A 19,213-nucleotide genomic window follows, 5' to 3' on the forward strand; every position below is an offset into this window, starting at 1 on the left:
CCTTCTAAGCTGAAGATCCAGTAAATTTTGTGACTCTTTGGAAATTCTTTAAGAAAGTATAGAATAAACATGTGAGTTATATTGTCAGAATACAAGGGCAGATATTTGGGCACTGAATGTAGTAACTGCACCACCAAGTTCCAGACTCCAAACCCCAGGGTCATGACAAGTTCGCTCCTGTGTCACCTGGACCTGATATCAATAGTTTAACCACACAATCTCCAGCATCCATGAGCCTTTTATGTGACTCCATAAAACTTTATTGGGTCCCCTTTTGTGTCTCTGAAAAGGCTTCTAAACTCTTCTTTGTTCCTGGTTCCCCAAATCAGCTTGCCTAGTACTTTCAGTCTTTTTATAAACATAAGTTTAATGGGGTTCACAACACAGTGATGAACTCCCCTCCTTTAAAACATTCAGTTCTCCCGCAGTTGCCTATAGAGAAGACCCCAAATTCCCCAGACTGACATTTTTGTCTGGCCAAGACCTACCTTGTCTTACTCCAATTATTTTTATTTTATAAGAACTGTCTGCTCCAATCAAAAGGGATGGCTTATCCTCACACTTGTCACATGCTAGCTCACTTACAACTTCTGTGCCCGCAGCTCTCTACTCATGGTCTCTTGTACTACTCTCCTGACCATGCCTTTGCCTAACCAGTGTTTATTTGACAAAGATTCTATCCCTTTTCCAGGACTTCCTAGACCATTCACCCAGTCTGAAGTCATTCATGAACAATCAATAAGCGATTATTTCTGTTCATGTCCCAGTCACTGTATTAGGTGTTGGGGAATATGGCAATGAGCAAATGAGACAAAAATTCATGCCTCATAAAGGAGACAGGTAAATGATATAAATAAGTAAAATATATACATGTAAATAGAGTTAAATGTTATAGTCATAAAGTAAAGCAGAGAAAAGGAAATGGAGAAGTTGGGGGAAGCTATAGCCCTGGTAATGCCTCACCCAATCCCCTTTGTCCTAGTGTTCCTTTACACATTGAAGGGCTTCCTACTGCTAGTGTCTTTGATTCTGTATCTGAAGGCTTTCTCCTACCACAGATTCCTGCCCTGTCTACACACAAGGAAGTCCAGAGTGTCTGGAATGAACACTCTCAGGAGCATCCCTCAAACATTGTTTAACGGGAATTGGTGGATCAATACACTTCACATGGCACAACTCTGAGGTGTGTTGTGTGTAGTGCCCCGGAGTCCCCCGTGGGATATGAGCCTCAGTGGGTTGCAGAGGCAATGCGCAGTCAGCACAGAGCCTGACGCGGGGCTCGAACTCACGGACAGCGAGATCATGACCTGAGCCGAAATCCGCCGCCCAACTGACTGAGCCACCCAGGCGCCCCTGGATCTGCTTCTAAGGGAACCCAGTATAAGACAGAGTGAGGTGGAGGTCAAGGAGTGAGTTGCTGAGTGAAGACTTGATGACAGTAAAAGAGCAAGCCATCGAGTTTTCTAGGGGAAGGACATTTGAGGCAAAGAAAACAACAAGAGCTTGAAACAGTAGTGTTCCTGGCTTGTTCACTGAACACAGAGAAGGCCAGAATGTAGAAATAGGTGAGGTCAGAGAGAATGAGGAATCATCTTATGCACAACATCAGAGGTCATCATAAGAATGTGAGGTTTAATAAGAACGAGATGAGAAGCCATTGAAAGGTTTTGAGAGGAAAAGGGACATGATCTGACTGATATTTTTAGAAGAATCACACTGACTGCTTGGTTGAGACAAGGATGGAAAAAGAGAGATGGGTCATGAGGCAGGTGTAATAATCTAGGTGGCTATTGAAGGGTTCTTGAATCAGAGTGAAAGTAATGGAGGAGGTGAGAAGTGGTCTAATTCTGGGTAAATTTTGAAGGTAGAGCTAATAGAATTTGCTGGTAGATCCAATATGGGTTTTAAGAGAAAGAAAAGTCCAGGATGACACTAGGGTTTTTTGCCCAAGCATCTAGAAAAACAGAGCTGCCATTTTTTAAGGTGAGAAAGACTGTAAGGGAGTAAATCCTAAAGGGAAAATTAGGAGCTCAGATTTGGACTAATGTTAATTGGAGATGCCTCATAGACGATCACATAGAGATTTGACTGGGGAGTTGTATATAAGCAAAGCAAGCTTTCAAGGATGATGTCTAGGGTAGAGATAAACATTTGTCAACCATTAGCATGTAGATAGGATTTAAAGGCATGAAACCAGATCAGATACTCAACAGAGTGAATGTAGACAAAAGAGAAAAAACCCACAGCCTGAACCTTGATCTACTTTGGTGTTTAGAGAAGTTAGAGTAGTAGGGGGAAACCAGGTGCATGTGGAGTCGTAGTTGACAGAAAAAGGAAATTATTCTGTCAAATGCTATTAAGAGGTCAGGAAAGTGAGTGTCTTCTGCTAATGTCTAAAGTAATTGTTTGCTGCATAACTAATTAGCATAACTAATCACAAACCGCCTTCTGTCGTGATCACTTCCAGCATTGCCTTGAAATATATCTTTGATTGTTATTTGGCTTTTTATGTGTTTATAAGTCATTTTCTTGACCAGGCTATAAACTCTTCTAGGGCTGGACTATGATATAAATTTCCATTATTCCTATGCAGAATTCAGCAGAGGGCATTGTACGCAATAGACACTTGACAAACATTTAATCTTTTAATTTGCATATTCCACTAAAATATCACATTCTCCATGAAATATTGCCTAGTTAATCTGTCTGGAAGTGATCTGTCCCTTCTGTGAACTCCAATAGCACTTATTGTCTACACTTAGCAATTATTGTTTTGCATTATGCATTATCTTTTCATAGCTATGAGTCTTGTCACCTCTAACTAGGGATCCTTAGTCTTTGAGAGCAAGTATGAGTTTCACATGTCTTTAAATATTCCAAATGGCCTAAAATTAATTAATTAACTCATGTAATCACTAACCTTGTCTGTATTCAAAGTGCTTTAAATAAGTGTTTCTTAATAAATATGTATTTCCCCAATATGTGTTTTCTTTCTGACCCGGCACTATTTGGTCTTTGGAGTCCAAGATTTATGGTCCTGCACTTATTTACACGGCTATATTGATCTCTGCCTGAGCAAAGCTGCCCCGGCATCTCTGGCTTGTCATTCGAGAGGCTCATAGCAACATTATAATAATTACAGCCACTGAAATTTTGTCACCGATTTTCGCAAATAAAATGGCAAATAAAAGCAAATGAAAATAGTAGTTTATGCAGCTCAGTTCTGAGAAGTGAGATGATGAGCACAAGATCATGTTACCCAGGCTGAAGAGATGACTTTCCTAGATACTGAAACAGATCTATGCATCACATCTCTCCCTCTCTCTCTCTCTCTCTCTCTCTCTCTCTTTCTCTCTCTCTCTCTTTTCAATTCTGGGCATTCCAAGCCCTGCTCTGAACTGGCAAATGCATTCATTTATCCCTTCACTGGGCCCAGCAGGTTTTGGTCTGGAATATAGATAATAAAAATTAGAGAAAACCGATGTTTCCCTAAAATGGAGCTTATGAGGTGCTTATAAATGTAACAACACTGTGGAGAGCTTCCATCATAAAGCTGTAATACAAGGATTAAAAAAAAAATCCCTCATTTTTTGAGCTGAGGCTTTTTTTGAAAAAGCAAAGATAAGAGATTTCCTACCCATACAAAGAATTTTCACATTCTAGCCTATTGATATATCAGTTCCATACCCAACTAAATCTGAAGCCAATCTGACGGCAAACTATGTGCCTTCTAAGATGACAAAACAGAAAAGTCCCTCCTGGGGAAAATGGGAAAGTGAACAGCAATGACTCTGTCAGTACTTGAAAAAGAGGCCGGTAACATATTCTATAGTAATGCAGTCACTTTGTGGTTGGCAGCACCATTTACTTGTATGATTTTTATTTTTAAATGTAACATTACATAACTATAGTCTCTAGCACATAAGAACCACCCTTATTTTTTAAACTATTTCTTAATGTTTATTTACTTATTGAGAGAGAGAGGGCACAAGTGAGGGAGGGGCAGAAAAGGAGAGAGAGAGAGAGAGAGAGAGAGAGAGAGAGAATCCTAATCCAAGCAGGCTCCATGCTGTCAGCACAGAACCCACCAAGGGCCCAATCCCACGAACTGTGAGATCACGACCTGAGTCAAAATCAAGAGTTGGACACTTAACCGACCAAACCACCCAGGCTCCCCTAAAACTATGTTTTTAAGTAAACATTAACATGGAGCTTAAACTCACCAACGCAACATCTAGAGTTGCATGCTCTATTGACTAAGCCAGCCCCATGCCTCAAGAACTGCCCTTATTAATGTTCTAAAAAGTGGGGGTGGGGAGGTCATTATATTTTTTTTCTGACTTTTCTAATATGACTTCAAGTATCTGACCTTATAATGGAGGACCAATGGCCCAGATTTGTAATAAATGTTGGAATTTTGCAAAGGGGGTGAAAATTAAGTTAAAAAATAAAGGTGTGGCCATGTAGACCATGGAATTCTTCATTGTGATGTGATCTTAGTAACCATGAAAATCAATACTTTTAATTGATTGAAGAATATATGCATTGATATTTAAATCAGTCTTCCAGGAAGAATATTATTTAAAGTAAGCACATTAGCTCAGAAAGCCAGTAAGAGGAATAATCAAGAATTCAAAAGTATTTCTTTGAGTAATTGGTTCCAGCATTTTAAGTACAGTTAGCATGAATTGCCTTGATTTTCTCAGATTTTTATTCAATATAATGACCAGAATTCCTGTTTGTGCTCATCTTTCTATATGAGCAGCCTTTGTTTTCATGCTATCAGCCTAGCTTTGATCTTTGCACTCTGAAGTCTGTGAAGTCCCGTGACTGAGGAGGTTGACTTCAGGAATTGCTAAACTCTATGGGAGAAGGGACTAGATTGGGTAGATGTGGAAGTGAGAGAGGCCTTTAGTTGGCTTTTCCCCATGTTTGTTTAATAATCTAGAAGGACTTCTAGTGTTCCAAATATAGCATGGGAAAGAGCCAAGATACACAGGAATTTATTGTATGCTATACAGTTTCCTTTAAACAACCTAATGTGTGCCCTTACCCTAAAAATGTAGTCTCTATTTTTCTGAAACAAGAAAAAGATAATTAATTGAAAGGTTTGGCAGAGAAATCTAGGTAAAGAGTCAGAGGAAAAGATTTTGTTTTGATATATATAATTTTACATGTTTATTTAAAAGGGTAATGTAGGGGTGCCTGGGTGTCTCGGTTAAGCATTCAACTCTTGATCTCACATTTCATGGGAATGAGCCCAACGTTGGGCTCTGCACTGTCAGTGCCGACCTGCTTGGAATTTTCTGTCTCCCTCTCTCTCTGCCCCTCCCCTGCTTGCTCTCTCTCAAAATAAATATATAAACATTAAAAAAAATAAAATAAACAAAAGGATAATGCAGTTAAAGAGATAAATGAAGAGAGAAAGAAAATAAGGGAATTATATTTTTAATTAAACTTTTAATTTTTAAATATAATTGTTGATTCATATGCATTTAAAAAATAATATGGATGGATGCTGTATACCCCTTACCCAGCTTCCCCTATTATAATATCTTACAAAAAAAGTACATATGCATTGGATTTTGATATGCTATGGTAGAATACACTTTGAATGGAGTAGGGTGACTATTTGTACAAATAAGACATGTCTATAAGAAATTAACATCTTGATTCCACTTAGTTCAGGGTAATTTTATGGAGAAGACAGGGTTTTAGAAAGTAGTTGGCTTTAAGAAATTTATGGTCAGTGTGCCAAGATGAAATATTTTTGAGGCCCAGAATGCAATCTGAAAATTTTGAAAGTTAATAGAGATATGAAAAGTAGCTGGGTGATTATATGAGACCAGAATTAACCTCATACCAAAATCAGACAATTACATTATAGGAAAATGGACCTGTAATTATGGACTAATATCTCTCATGAATACAGATGCAAAATGCTCCACAAAATATTAACAAATCAAATCCAACAATGTATATGAAGAATTATACAGAATGACTGAGTGGGATTTATTCCAGGTATGCAAGGCTGGTTCAACATTCAAACATCAATTAATGTAATCAATCACATCAAAAAATTAAAAAAGAAGACTGACATGATCATATCAGCAGATACAGAAAAAGCATTTGACAAAATCCAATACCCATTTATGATAATAACTCCCAATAAACTAGGAATAGAAAATTTCCTCAACTTGATAAAGAATATCTACAAAAACCCAGCAGCTAATAAAATGGTGAGAAACTTTGGACTTTCTTAGGAATGTCAGGTACAAGGCAAGGATGTGTCCTCTTACCACACCTTTTCAACATTGTACTGGAAGTTCTAGCTAATGCAATAAGACAAGAAAGAAAATAAAAGTTCTACGGTTTGAGCAGGAAGATATAAAACTGTCCTTGCACACAGGTGACATGATGTCTATGTAGAAAATCCAAAAGAATCCAGGAAAAACCCTCCTGGAACTAATAAGTGATTATAAAAAGTTTGCAAAATTGTACAAAAGTCAATTGCTTTTCTGTATACTAGCAATGAACAAGTGGAATTTGAAATTGAAGACACAATACCCTTTGCATTACCACTCCAAAAATTGGCATACTTAGATATAAATCTATCAAAATATGTACAGGACTTAGAGGAGGGAACTATAAAATTCTGATGAACAAAATTAAAGAACTTAATAAATGGAGAGATATTTCAACTTTATGGATAGGAAGACTCACTATTGTCAAGATGTCACTTCTTACCAACCTGATCTATAGATTCAGTGCAATCCTAATCAAAGTCCCAGCAAGTTATTTTGTCGATATTGGCAAACTGATTCTAAAGTTTATATGGAGAGGCAAAAGACCCAGAATAGCCAACTCAGTTTTGAAAGAGAAGAACGAAGTTGGAAGACTGACACTACCTGACTTCAAGACTTACTATTAAGCTGCAGTAATTAAGCGTATTGGCAAAATAATAGGCAAATAGTTCAATGGAACAGAATAGGGAGCTCAGAAATAGACCCATAGTCAACTGATTCTTGACAAAGGAGCAAAAGCAATACAACGGAGCAAAGGTAGCGTTCTCAAAAGATGATGGTGGAAAACCCGGACATCTACATGTAAAAAAGTGAATCTACCCACAGACCTTATATCCTTCACAAAATTTCAAAACAGATCACAGACCTAAATGTAAAATTCAAAATTAAAAATCCCTAGAGGATAAAATAGGAGAAAACCTAGATGACTTTGGGTACAGTGATGACTTTTTAAGTACAACACCAAAGGCATTATCCATGAAAGAAATAACTGATAAGTTGGACTTTATTAAGATTAAAAACTTCTCTGAGAAAGACAGTATCAAGAGAATGAGAAGACAAAGCACAGAGTGATGGAAATTATTTGCAAAAGACATATCTGATAAAGGACTATTATTCAAAATATGCAAAGAACTCTCAAAATTCGACAATAAGAAAACAAACAACACGATTTAAAAATAAGCCAAAGACCTTAATGGACATCTCAACAAAGAAGATATACACATGGCAAATACGTATATGAAAAGATTCCACATCATAAGTCATGAGAAAAATGCAAACCAAAACAACCATGAGGTACCACTACACATCTATTTGAATGGCCAATATCTGAACACTCACAACACCAAAGGCTGCAGAGGATGTGAAGCAACAGGAACTCTTACTGCTGGGGGAATGCAAAATAATACAGCCATTTCAGAAGACAGCTTGATAGCTTTTTATGAAACTAAATATATTCTTACCGTACAATCCAACAGTTGTACCCTTTCGCTTTTGCCCAAATGAACTTATGTCCACACAAAATTCAGTACATGGATGTTTATAGAAGCTTTACTCATAATTGCCTAAGCTTGGAAGCAACCAAGATGTCCTTCAGTAGGTGAATGCATAAATCCAGGCAATGGAATAATATTCAGCCTTGAAAAGAGATGAGCTATTAAGCCATGAAAAGATGTGAAGGAAACTAAAATGAATATTACTAAGTGTAAGTAAACTGTGATACATCCAGACAATGGAATAATATTCATCCCTGAAACAAAATGAGCTATTAAGCCATGAAAAGACATGAAGCTAACTAAAATGAACGTTACTAAGTGAAAGAAGCCTGAAAAATATACAAGAATATCTCAGAGATGTTGCAGGTTTGGTTCTTTCCAGACTACCACAACAAAGTGAATATCACAATAAAATTAGTCAAATGGATTTTCTGATTCCCCAGTGCATATAAAAGTTATGGTTACACTATACTACAGTGTATTAAGTATGCAATACAATTATGTCTACAAAACAATGAACATACCTTAGCTTAAAAATACCTTATTGCTAATAGAATGCTAAACATAATCTGAACTTGCAGTGAGTCATAATCACTGATCACAGATAACCATAACAAAAACAATAATAATGAAAAAATTTGAAATATTGCAAGAATTACCAAAATGTGATATAGAGACATGAAGTGAGCAAATGCTGATAGAAAAATAACATCCATAGACTTGCCTGACCCAGGGTTGCCACAAACCTTCAACTTATAAAAAAAAAAAAAACAACAACATGATCTGTAAAGTACAATAAAGGAAAGCATAATAAAATGAGGTATACCTGGACATACTGTATGATTTCAACTTTATGACATTCTGGAAAAGGCAAAACCATGGAGATAGTAAAAAGATCAGTGACTGCCATTGACTGGGACTGAGGATGGATGAACAGGTAAAGCACAGAGGATTTTTAGAGCAGTAAAAATACTCTTCATGATACCATAATGATGGATATACGTCATCATATATCTGTCAAAACCCATAGACAATACCAACAATGAACCATAAACTATGGACTGTGGGTGATAATGATGTATCAGTGTAGGTTCATCAGCTGTAACAAATGGGACACTCTCATGGGGGATGTTGATAATGGGGGAAGTTATGCATATGTAGGGCTAGGGATTATATGGGAAATCTCTGTACCTTCTCTCTCAACTCTGCTATGAACCTAAAATTGCTCTAAAAAGTTAGGTAAAAAAAAAAAAGTAGCTGGGTGATAGAGAAAAAGTAAGAGGGAAAAAGATTGCATGGTTGCCTATTAAGCAACAATGAATGACCATGACTTCTGGCAACAGTACAAGTCATTAAGTGAAGGCGACAGCTAGAGAAGATGATTTGGCAAGAGTCCTTCTAGGACACTTAAAAATTCATGACAAAATAGATTTGCTCACCTATGGTTTCCTCTATTTGTTATGCAGCCAAAGTTTTAGGAAATAGCTTTAAGAAGCTCTAATTATCTATCATCTCTATCATCTCTCTATTTATGGAAAGCTGAGTATATTTTAATAGTTACTAGATAAAATATTTCTGCCTTGGTTCTTTTATCTTGTGCTCCAGTGAACTAACTGTAGTTCACCACTGTAATTCTGTCCTTTGTTCAGGGAGAGTAGCAAAATTTCATTACATTGCTTGAATTCTTCTCTTGGGGAAGTGGGAAGTTTGGTTTTCTCTGTTTGGAGCTGGGTTGGGGTGGGGAGGATGTGGAGGGGATTCAGACAGAATTGAGTATAATCTCTGAGAGTGAATCCGGGGAGCAAAACTACAACTGAGAGCCAAGCAGGCAGTCCTCCGGAACTGCTGCACAGCATCTGGGTGCTTTGTAACTCAACAGGAGCATTGTTCACATAGCGAGGCAGCCAGAGGCTAGAAACTGCTGGGGTAGAAGCCAGCTTTGAGCTGTCAAGACAGACACCAGGAATGTCCAACTAGAAACCTCAAAGAAGAGAGAGCAGGAAATGGAAGGAAGCCTGAATGATTTCCAGAACATGTGCTGAAGCTACAATCCCCTTTATATAGAACAGCAATATATGGGCTCACTCTGGTGAGGTGGGGGTCATTAAAAACACAGCAAACGCCAAAGGGATATAAAAATCATTTACCAAACTAAAATGTAGTGACTATAGCTTAAATTCATACAACACAAATTGGGCCATGGCCATCTTTTTGTTGTATATAGGTTTTTATGATAACACAATATTTGAACAGTATTTCATGATTATAATGCATTTATGCCCCCTCCTCCAGTCTCCTTTCTGAGATGCTTTGATCTACATTGGGCTCTGGGAACTTGGCAAGCCCCCTTCCTGCATAAGTTTCTGAATCAGGGCTGACATCATAGTTTAAACTACAGCAACCTCACTGGGGTGGGAAGCAGAGCAGGAAGCTGAATGCCGTGGGCCTTGGGATACTCTCCTTTCCCTGCCCCTTTGGGAAAAAAAAAAGGCAAGTTGGGGATTTGTCCTTTCTAATTCCCTATCTTTTATGTTTCCCTATTTTAGGACCTGCCTTATCCTCTTCAGACCCTGAGAGAGAGGTATGATAGTATGTCAAAACAGTGTGCTAAATGTCACATATGTCATACAAGACAATTGCTAGATGTAAGATAGTCCCTGCCATCATGACACTGAACACCCCACTGCTCACCTAGACCTGCAGGATAATACTGGTGGGCACCATTTTCCAAGTGGGGGCTCTGCATCCAGAGAGAGCATTGACATTGTTCTCCTCAAATTTATGGTACCCCAATAAATAAAAGAATAATGTTGTCCATTTAAATTAATATTTGTTATCTGTGGTTAAAAATATAACATGTAAATATATTTTCCAGGGAGAAGGGATTCCATAATGGTATATGTGGTATGATTCCAATTTCACAAACTATTTGGGTATGTCTGTATATGCCTAGTCAATAAACACAAATATTGTATTTATAGTACTTATTTCTAAGTGGTAGAGCTATAGGTGATTATTTTCACCTATATATTCTGCCTAATAAAAATTATGTACAGGGCACATCGGTGGCTCATTCACTTAAGCATCCACCTCTTGATTTTGGCTCACCATTTCAGGTCATGATTTCATGGTTTTGTGAGTTTGAGTCCTGCGTCAGACTCTGCGCTGGTAGCTCAGAGCCTGCTTGGGATTCTCTTTCTTTCTCTGCCCCTCCCCCACTCGCACTCTCTCTGTCTCTCTCAAAATAAATAAATAAACTTTAATGGGGCACCTGGGTGGTGCAGTTGATTAAGCGTCCGACTCTCAATTTCGACTCAGGTTACTGAGATACTCAGGTATCTCACGGTTCATGAGATACAGCCCTGCGTCCAGCTCGATGCTCTGAGCATGGACCCTGCTTGGGATTCTCTTCCTCTCTCTGCTCCTCCCCTGCTCATGCTCACACACTCTCTCTTTCTCTCAAAATAAAAACAGTTAAAAAAATTATTTACAAACTTACTGCTATGTGGGGTATCCAAATTTTAACAGAAAATTCCAATTGAACCCTTGTCAACACAAAATTATAGATTATTTTTGTCCTTTCTGAGAACACAAAATTTCATAATTCAAAGGTTAGGTGATATGAGCAAATCCAAAATAAATAAATATAAGACTACATATATAAAAACCTACTAAACATGCATCCAAATATATATGTTTATACCCTTGGAAGGGTAAAAAGAAGCTAGTAATGGTGTTTGCCTCTAGAGAAGGAAATTGAGTACTATAAGATACTAATGTGTCTTTGAGATCTTTGGAATTTTTTTATTATGTAAGTTTTTTAAATTAAAGAAATAATTGAAAACGAATAAAAATTAAAACGTGTTTAGATTCTTCCAATTACTCTGTCCAATCACTTTTTGGTCCTTTCCTTATACATAAAACTCTTTTCCATTGTTAGATTAGTTTGCCCAGATTTTGATTTATTTTGACTTACTGCCAAAAATGTACAGTCTTGCCTCTTGCCCTGTTTGGATAATAAGTAATCAGAACCTGTTTTCCCACTAAATGTTTCAACACTGAATGTTGTCAATAATTTTTGCCTTCTTTGCAAAACCTCTCACAATGCTGCTATTAAGGAAGATGTAACTGTTGAGTTTGATCCTGATTTCAGTTAGGTGAAGTTTTATGTATAGAAAAGGCTTGACATTAAAATTAAGATTTGTACCCATGATCGTCACTCAAGGGCTGGGTCTAGACATTCATTAGTACACTGACTCATTCGTGCAAGTTCACTCAAATAACCTAGTGCTTTTCTCAGTTTTCAACTTCCTCCTTCCAATTTTCATTCTCCTAGGCTAACTTGTGTCTTCCTGGACTGAAAAGACATGAATCAGACTTAGAGAAAGAAATCATGGAGGAGGTACAATAGAGCAAAGATAGTCTTCTCACCAAGAGGAAAGACACGGACCGGATGACTTCCCAAAGTTCTCTTCCACTCTAACTTGTACATGTATAATATTTATTTACGTTGCCTCAGGTTTCTCAGCATGGTTTGCAGATCGTTCCCCTGGTTACATAAACACTGTCTATATTAATTTATAAATTTCGACACTAACTGGTGACAAGGGGTTCGTATGCAAAGACTTTGGTATTTAAACGGTTAGAAAGGAAGCGAGGACACAAAGGAGCTAATGAACATCGAAAAGGTGGCAAATAAACTCATGGCATAAATTAACTACCTTGGCATTCATAGATGTTTCGTCTGAATTCCTGAGCATCTATTTAAAGTTTTTTTTTTTTTTTAGAGAGAGAGAAAGAGAGGGCACAAACAGGGGAAGGGCAGAAGAGAGAAATCCAAGCAGGCTCTACACTGTCAGCGCTGAGCCTGTTGTGGGGCTTGAATCCACGAACCATGAGATCATGACATGAACTGAAATCAAGAATCAGATGCTTAACTGACTGAGCCACCCAGGCGCCCCTTGAGCATCTATTTACTTAGTCAAGGTTAAAGCATTAAGAAGTGAGGGGAAAGGTGGGTCTGATATGAGAATTCTGAAAAACCTCTGAATAACTAGTATTTCAACATTAGTAGAGAGGACAAAGTGACCACTAGACTGAAACCAATGTTGACAATGAGACCAGACAGAAAGCACTGAAAAGATATCTAAACAAAGAGACAAGTACCAGATGTGAAAAATGAGCAAGCTATAAACAATCTGAATAGAATAACAAGGGGAAAATAGGAGTTCGAAGTGCGAGAACAGTAATTCAAAGTATTGAAGAGTAAGTTAAACATGCTAAATAAACTACATGTCACCATGACGGAAACGTTTTATTTTACATGGTTGAAACACCAATTCTGAGAACTGCTTGTAAAGGTTACACAAGAAGCAAAAAATAAGAAAAACAACAAAAGCCAAAACACAAAGATTGGAATGCATATAAAAGATTACAGCTGAGCAATGGCATATATATTGGTGGGGCCAGTTTAATTCACCAATGTGGTAGATGGTTTAAAGTTGAGAACATTTGCACATTAAATAAACTTCTTATTCCATTTGATACAAAAATGTGTTATGAATTAAAAGGTGGGCATTTCTTATGTGTTGTCTTTTTTTATATTAATCATTAACTCATCACAGGGACAGATTCTTGGTACATTGAGTTTATTTTGAATGTCTTAATCACACATGGTTTTACACATATTAAATATTTCACATCCAACTTAAAAAAATTTTTTTTAAGTTTTTTTACTTTTGAGAGAGACAGAGACAGCACACCTGGGGGAGGGGCAGAGAGAGAGGGAGATGGAGAATACCAAGCAGGTTCTGCACCGTCAGCAGCATTATCAGCGCGGAGCTCGACATGGGGCTTGAACTCACAAGACCATGAGACCATGACCTGAACCAAAACCAAGAGTTGGACGCTTAACTGACTGAGCCACCCAGGTGCCCTTCATGTCCAACTTTAAAAGAGAAGGACAGAGAATATAGCCAATTCTTTTAGAGTCAAGTGAGAGTTTTTCTTTCTTTTTTTTTTTTTTTTTTTTTCTTTTAGGACAGCAGGTAATGCTGATGAGAATGATCCAATGTGGAGATAAAGTCAATATACAGAAAAGAGAAAGGACACCGGCAGGAATGATATCCTTGAGGAAGCCTGAGGGGATAGAAGGTTGTCCTTAATTAGAAGCAGAACCATTAGCCAGGCTATAAGGATAGAAATGCAGGTAGGTTGATAGGCGTGGTGTTGGGACAGTGTGTATCTTCTTATTGTGCCTATTTTCTCAATGAAATGGTGAGAAAGGATATTAGCTAAGAGTTGGGACAGAAGAGGGAGTGTCTGAGATGTGAGGAGAAAGATGTGAGAGTCCCTTCAGAGACATTACTGGGCACCCCACCGGAAGAAAATGGTCATGAACTGTAGAAGACATTGGTTCCAGCTGCATGGGTCAAGATGTAAAGTAGGCAGAAAATTGAACTTCATCAAGGGTAGTTGGTTTTTGGTTTTGGGGTTTTTTTCCAGGCAAGTAAATGGAAAGAGAGGGAGGAGAGGGAATTGAGTTCATCTGCAAGCAGTGATTATAATGGAGGGCCTGTGTTAATGAAATCAGGTGTAGGCTATCGATGAAGGGTGAAAAGGTGGTGAGGTCAATAGCATGGACGTCCGATGGCATCAGAAACTTGTCAGGGAGAGGAAACCAGTGGGAGTGTGCTGGGAGACAGGACGTGAGAGTTAGAAAATGCTAAGTCTGAAATTCCGGTTCTGAAGGGGAGAAGTAAAGGTAAGGGCAGCTCTAGGGGATGGGCCTGGAGTGAAGGGCTGACATGGGGTGGAGGCAAAGATCCCAGAATGTGAGCAAGAAATTGGGGGAGAGGCCCCAAGGTTTGTGTGCGTCATTTGCCTGAATATTGAAATCATCTGACATTGATGTCGGGCTAGGTTCTAAATTTTTCAGAGAATAGGAGTGATGGTAAAAGCTCACCGTAAGAGAAGGTAGATAGTGGTAGAGTCTGACGCTAGGTGCATTTCAAATCAACATTTTAAGAGGTATGTAAATAAACATTTTATTAATAAGTATAAATTTCTGCTAGAACAGGGGTGCCTAGGTGGCTCAGTTGATTAAGCATCCAGTTCTTGGTTTCGGGTCAGGTTTGAGCCCCAAGTCAGTCACTGTGCTGACAGCACCTGAGCTTGCTTGGGATTCTCAGTCTCTCTCATGTTCTCCCTCCCCCTCCCCCACTTGCATGCACTCTCTCAAAATAAATAAGTAAACTTCAAAAAATATATAACTGCCAGAGCAGCGGTTATAGGAGACACAGCTAGTTTATATTAAAAGAAAAAAAAAAACTTCAAACATATTTTTATAGAGTTAGCAATGTAACTAGAGAATGACTTTTTATCATGACCATTTTTGTTGTTCCTACTCTTACAGAATAAATAAGAAATTTCCAGATTCAGACAGCCACCAGTTACCTTCCAACGTGAGAACTGTGAGAGGATTAAATGAGCATACAAATGAGGCCTTTGGAACAGGGCCTGACAGATACTAAGTACCTACTGAAAGCCAGGAGGGAGTAAAACTAAAGGTAACTTCCTATGAAGGAAAAATTCCTTCTTCATACATTGTCTTAAATCAAACCAAACCCAACTTCTATATCTAAGGTCACCTTGATCGACACTGCTTTTTCCTAATTTCTAGGCCAGATATTTTTTTCTAGTATTTCTTGGAGGAGTCTTATGTTAAGAAACATAAATTCTGGGGGCGCTTTGGCTCAGGTCATGATCTCACGATTTGTGGGTTCGAGCCCCACGTCGGGCTCTGTGCTGACAGCTCAGAGCCTGGAGCCTGCTTCGGATTCTGTGTCTCCCTCTCTCTCTCTCTCTGCCCCTCCCCTGCTCATGCTCTGTCTCTCTGTCTCAAAAATAAATTTAAAAAAAATTAAAAAATTTTAGAAAGAAAAAGAAACATAAACTCTGCTTCTGCATATTGTAAGTACTGGGTGAAAGATGTAATAATTGAAGTTGAGACAACTGGCTGGCAATATTTTTATAATCATGGGGTACATCTTAACATGTACCCCATGATTATAAAAATATTAAGATGCCAAGCCCAGAATCCATAAAGTTAAATATATTCGATCACTTAAACATGGCAAAATCAAATGAATAAACCTTAAACAAGGTTTTAACTTTTTAACCTTAAACAGGTTAGAAGGCAAAAGACAAACTGAGAAAATTAGTTGTAACATGCAGGATGAAAAAAGAACATCTCTAATATATAAAGAGATTTTGTAAAACAATAAGAAAAAGACAAACCATATATTTTTTTAAAAGGGCAAGAGACATGAATATGAATAGGGATTTAAGAGAATACAAATGGATAATGAATATATAAAAAGGTATTCTGACTTCTCAAGCACTGTTAATGAAAACGAAAATGAGAATGGTATGAACTTTTTGGTTGTCAACTGGAAAATTTTTTGTCAAAATGCTACATGTGTATACCCTTTGACCTAGCAATTCCACTTCTAGGAATTTATTCTAAGGAGATAAGGTGACCACACCCAAAACATAAGTGTGTCTCAGCATCAGTAACAGTAGAAAAACATTTAAAAGTATCAGTAGTCATGGCCAGAAACATCAAACAGATTGCTGAATGAGACAAGTATGCTATAAAATAGCATGTGTAGTTTTTGTTACATTTATGTAAAAATATATGTGTGATTTTGTGTGTGTGTGTGTGTGTGTGTGTGTGTGTGTGTGTGTAAACGTCCCAACTGATGCCTGCAAGGATGTTCCCAACCATGTGAATGGTGATTATCTTTAAGTAGTGGAATTCTGATCATCTTTCCTTGGTAGTTTATGCTTTTGTATATCAGTTCGATTGTGTGTGAGGACCATTTATCCCCCTCAGTGATCAGGTTATCACTCCTCAGGTTATCCTCTGCTTTGCTCTTGTTCTCCCTCAGCCTGGAGCACCTTTTCCCCTTTCAATTCTTTGCTGTAACGTTCCCCCATTGGAAAGGTCTACATTTACGATGGTGTTTGAAATAGAAACATCACCCCTCTGTGCCCATGCCCCATCCCTTGTCCCCACATAAACTAATGATGAGAAAACTATCTCTGCTATACTTAACGCCATCTATTATATCTTAATTTGTATTTATTTATTTACTCATTTGTTCATTCATTTATTATTGATTGTCTGACTCTTCCTCTCCTCCACTAGAAAGCAAACCCCATAAGGGCAGAACTTTGTTTTGTACTGAACTGTAACCCCAGTGCTGGGAACAGTGCCGAGTACACATCAGGAACTTAATAAATGTGTTGAATGGATGAAAAGAGCCAGATATATGTGTGAGTTTATGTTCATGCAAATTGTGTGTGTGTATATACATGCACCTATATATGAATCAAATATCTTTGTACCTATACTCTAATTCCTTACAAGAAATACCCTGAAAAGCCTTTGATTAAAAAGGAGAATGATTAACTTATAAACACTTCAAGTGTTACCTTACATTCAGGTTGGTTTCTATGTTGAATTTTACTTTGCTGAATAATCGTAAGTTTAATTGAGCTCTCAATGTATGGGGGGGAGGGAGGGACACAATATTTTTTTCTTCCAAATCCTGGATCATCTTTGAATCAGATCAAGTGCTTTGTTCCTGAACTGGAAACCTATTTGCTCACATTTTGTTATCAGTTCCATGAGAATCCAAGAAGGAACACAAAGAAATTTCAAAATGATGGAAACCATGAACTTCCTTTCCCCCATATTTTAGAATACAGTTTCCCTGGCCAAATGGAAGGAATCTGGGTGTCCCTCTGCTGACACAAGAAGTGTGGGTCTGATGACACCCGGGATCACCCCAAACCGGGGACTCCAGGAAAAAGGCCCATCACTCCACCCGCCCTGCAGCAGATACTACCACTTGGGTGATTGGATTTCACGGTGCTGGTCATCCTATTTAGGATATGGTGGCGGGGGGAGACCCTCAAAGTCGCATTTACCTGTTTATTTCTCAAGGGCTGAACCACTTCCCTAATGCACAGCTCTAGATCATTGAGGTAGTCTTTTTCCGTCTGAATCAGCTCCTTGATGATTTTCGAACGCTTTGCCATCATTCTCTGCATCTGATGCTCTTCTTCCTGAGCTAGGGTCTCAGGTGCAGAACACTCAGCCTGTGGAGTCATCTTTTCTGTTAAATAAAAACATGTATGTACAAGTGAGACATTCTGCTGAGGTTTCTTGTCCCTTCATTACAAACAATGCCACTTCAGGATTATTGTTAGCAAGGAAAAAGGCATGGGTGTCTTCAGAGTGTGTTCTCAGGAGGAAATGTGTGGTAGTTTGCCCTAAGGTTGGAATCCTATGAAACTATGAGCAACAAGGGACGTGAGAGTGGATACTTCTAACAAGTCAGTTGAATGACACTTGACTGTCATGGCTTGTCTTTAAAATATCCCATTGCTACTATATTAGGCTATAATCCTGGTCTTCAGGTTGCAGATAAAATGTATAAAAATCAGTTCAGAACTTCTTCTGGATACATTGGCTTTTAAATCAAAAGATGATTTAAAAAAAATCAAGGGATGATTTTTAATTAGTAAGTGGAACACCTTCCAATTTTGTGTGTAATAAAAAATTATTTAAAATAATTGCCCCTCATTCGCAGTGGGTAATATGCAAACCTCAATGAAATGGCAAACAATTGCATGTGATTGGGATTTTTCTCTCAGGTCACAGTCTGAATCCATGGGGGTGAGGAACTGGTGGATTAAATACATTTCAACTAAGATTTTTCATTACCCATTTTCGGTATCATGTGTATCTTATTGTTTCAAAATTCTTGAACTGCCAAGTGGAAATTTTTAATTAAAAAAAATCACAGTGTTGATGAGATATTGAGATAAATGGGAAGCCTCACATATAGCCAAAGTTTTATATAAAGTATAATGTAAGAAAGCTAAATATCTTTAAGAATGAGCTTCCCACAGCAGTGTAAAGTTTTGGAAGCCACAAACTAGGTCACAGATGAAATCAGAGCAGTGATAGATAGTAGGGCAGTGTGTGCGTGTGTGTGTAAATGAATTTGCTTCAAGCTGGAAGTCATCACAAACTTAATTTTCCTCTTAGTCTCTGCAGTTGCAGAAGTAATTTCATTTCCTTTAAAGCTAATGTGATTCTAGTAACTGATACGTGAAACCTCTTCAATGCTGACACCACTTCCTGAGAATGTAGAGTTTTAAAAAAGGGCTTAAAAAGGGTCTGTGTAAGGGGGAAAAAAAGGACACAGGTCATAGTGTATGGAAATGGACATAAAGAGAGGATATTTTCTTGGCAGACTCCAGAAGCAAAGCTAAGACAACGGAAGAATCATTAGAGTAGAGGGTTCAACATAATACTTCAACGTGAAGAGACACTTTGGA

The 19,213-nt window shown here is 38.0% G+C and overlaps 1 protein-coding gene across 2 annotated transcripts in view; it reads right to left on the minus strand.

The window, feature by feature from the left end:
• Window positions 1-19,213, minus strand: part of ARHGEF38 (Rho guanine nucleotide exchange factor 38) — a 129,271-nt gene that overhangs the window by 73,266 nt on the left and 36,792 nt on the right. For both annotated transcript variants that reach the window (XM_042935767.1, XM_042935766.1), the window contains exon 2: window positions 17,795-17,982. In XM_042935767.1, the coding sequence (XP_042791701.1) occupies window positions 17,795-17,982 (188 nt within the window). The remainder of the gene's footprint in view (window positions 1-17,794; window positions 17,983-19,213) is intronic.

Source organism: Panthera leo, chromosome B1, assembly GCF_018350215.1.
Source record: "Panthera leo isolate Ple1 chromosome B1, P.leo_Ple1_pat1.1, whole genome shotgun sequence".
NCBI lineage: Eukaryota > Metazoa > Chordata > Mammalia > Carnivora > Felidae > Panthera > Panthera leo.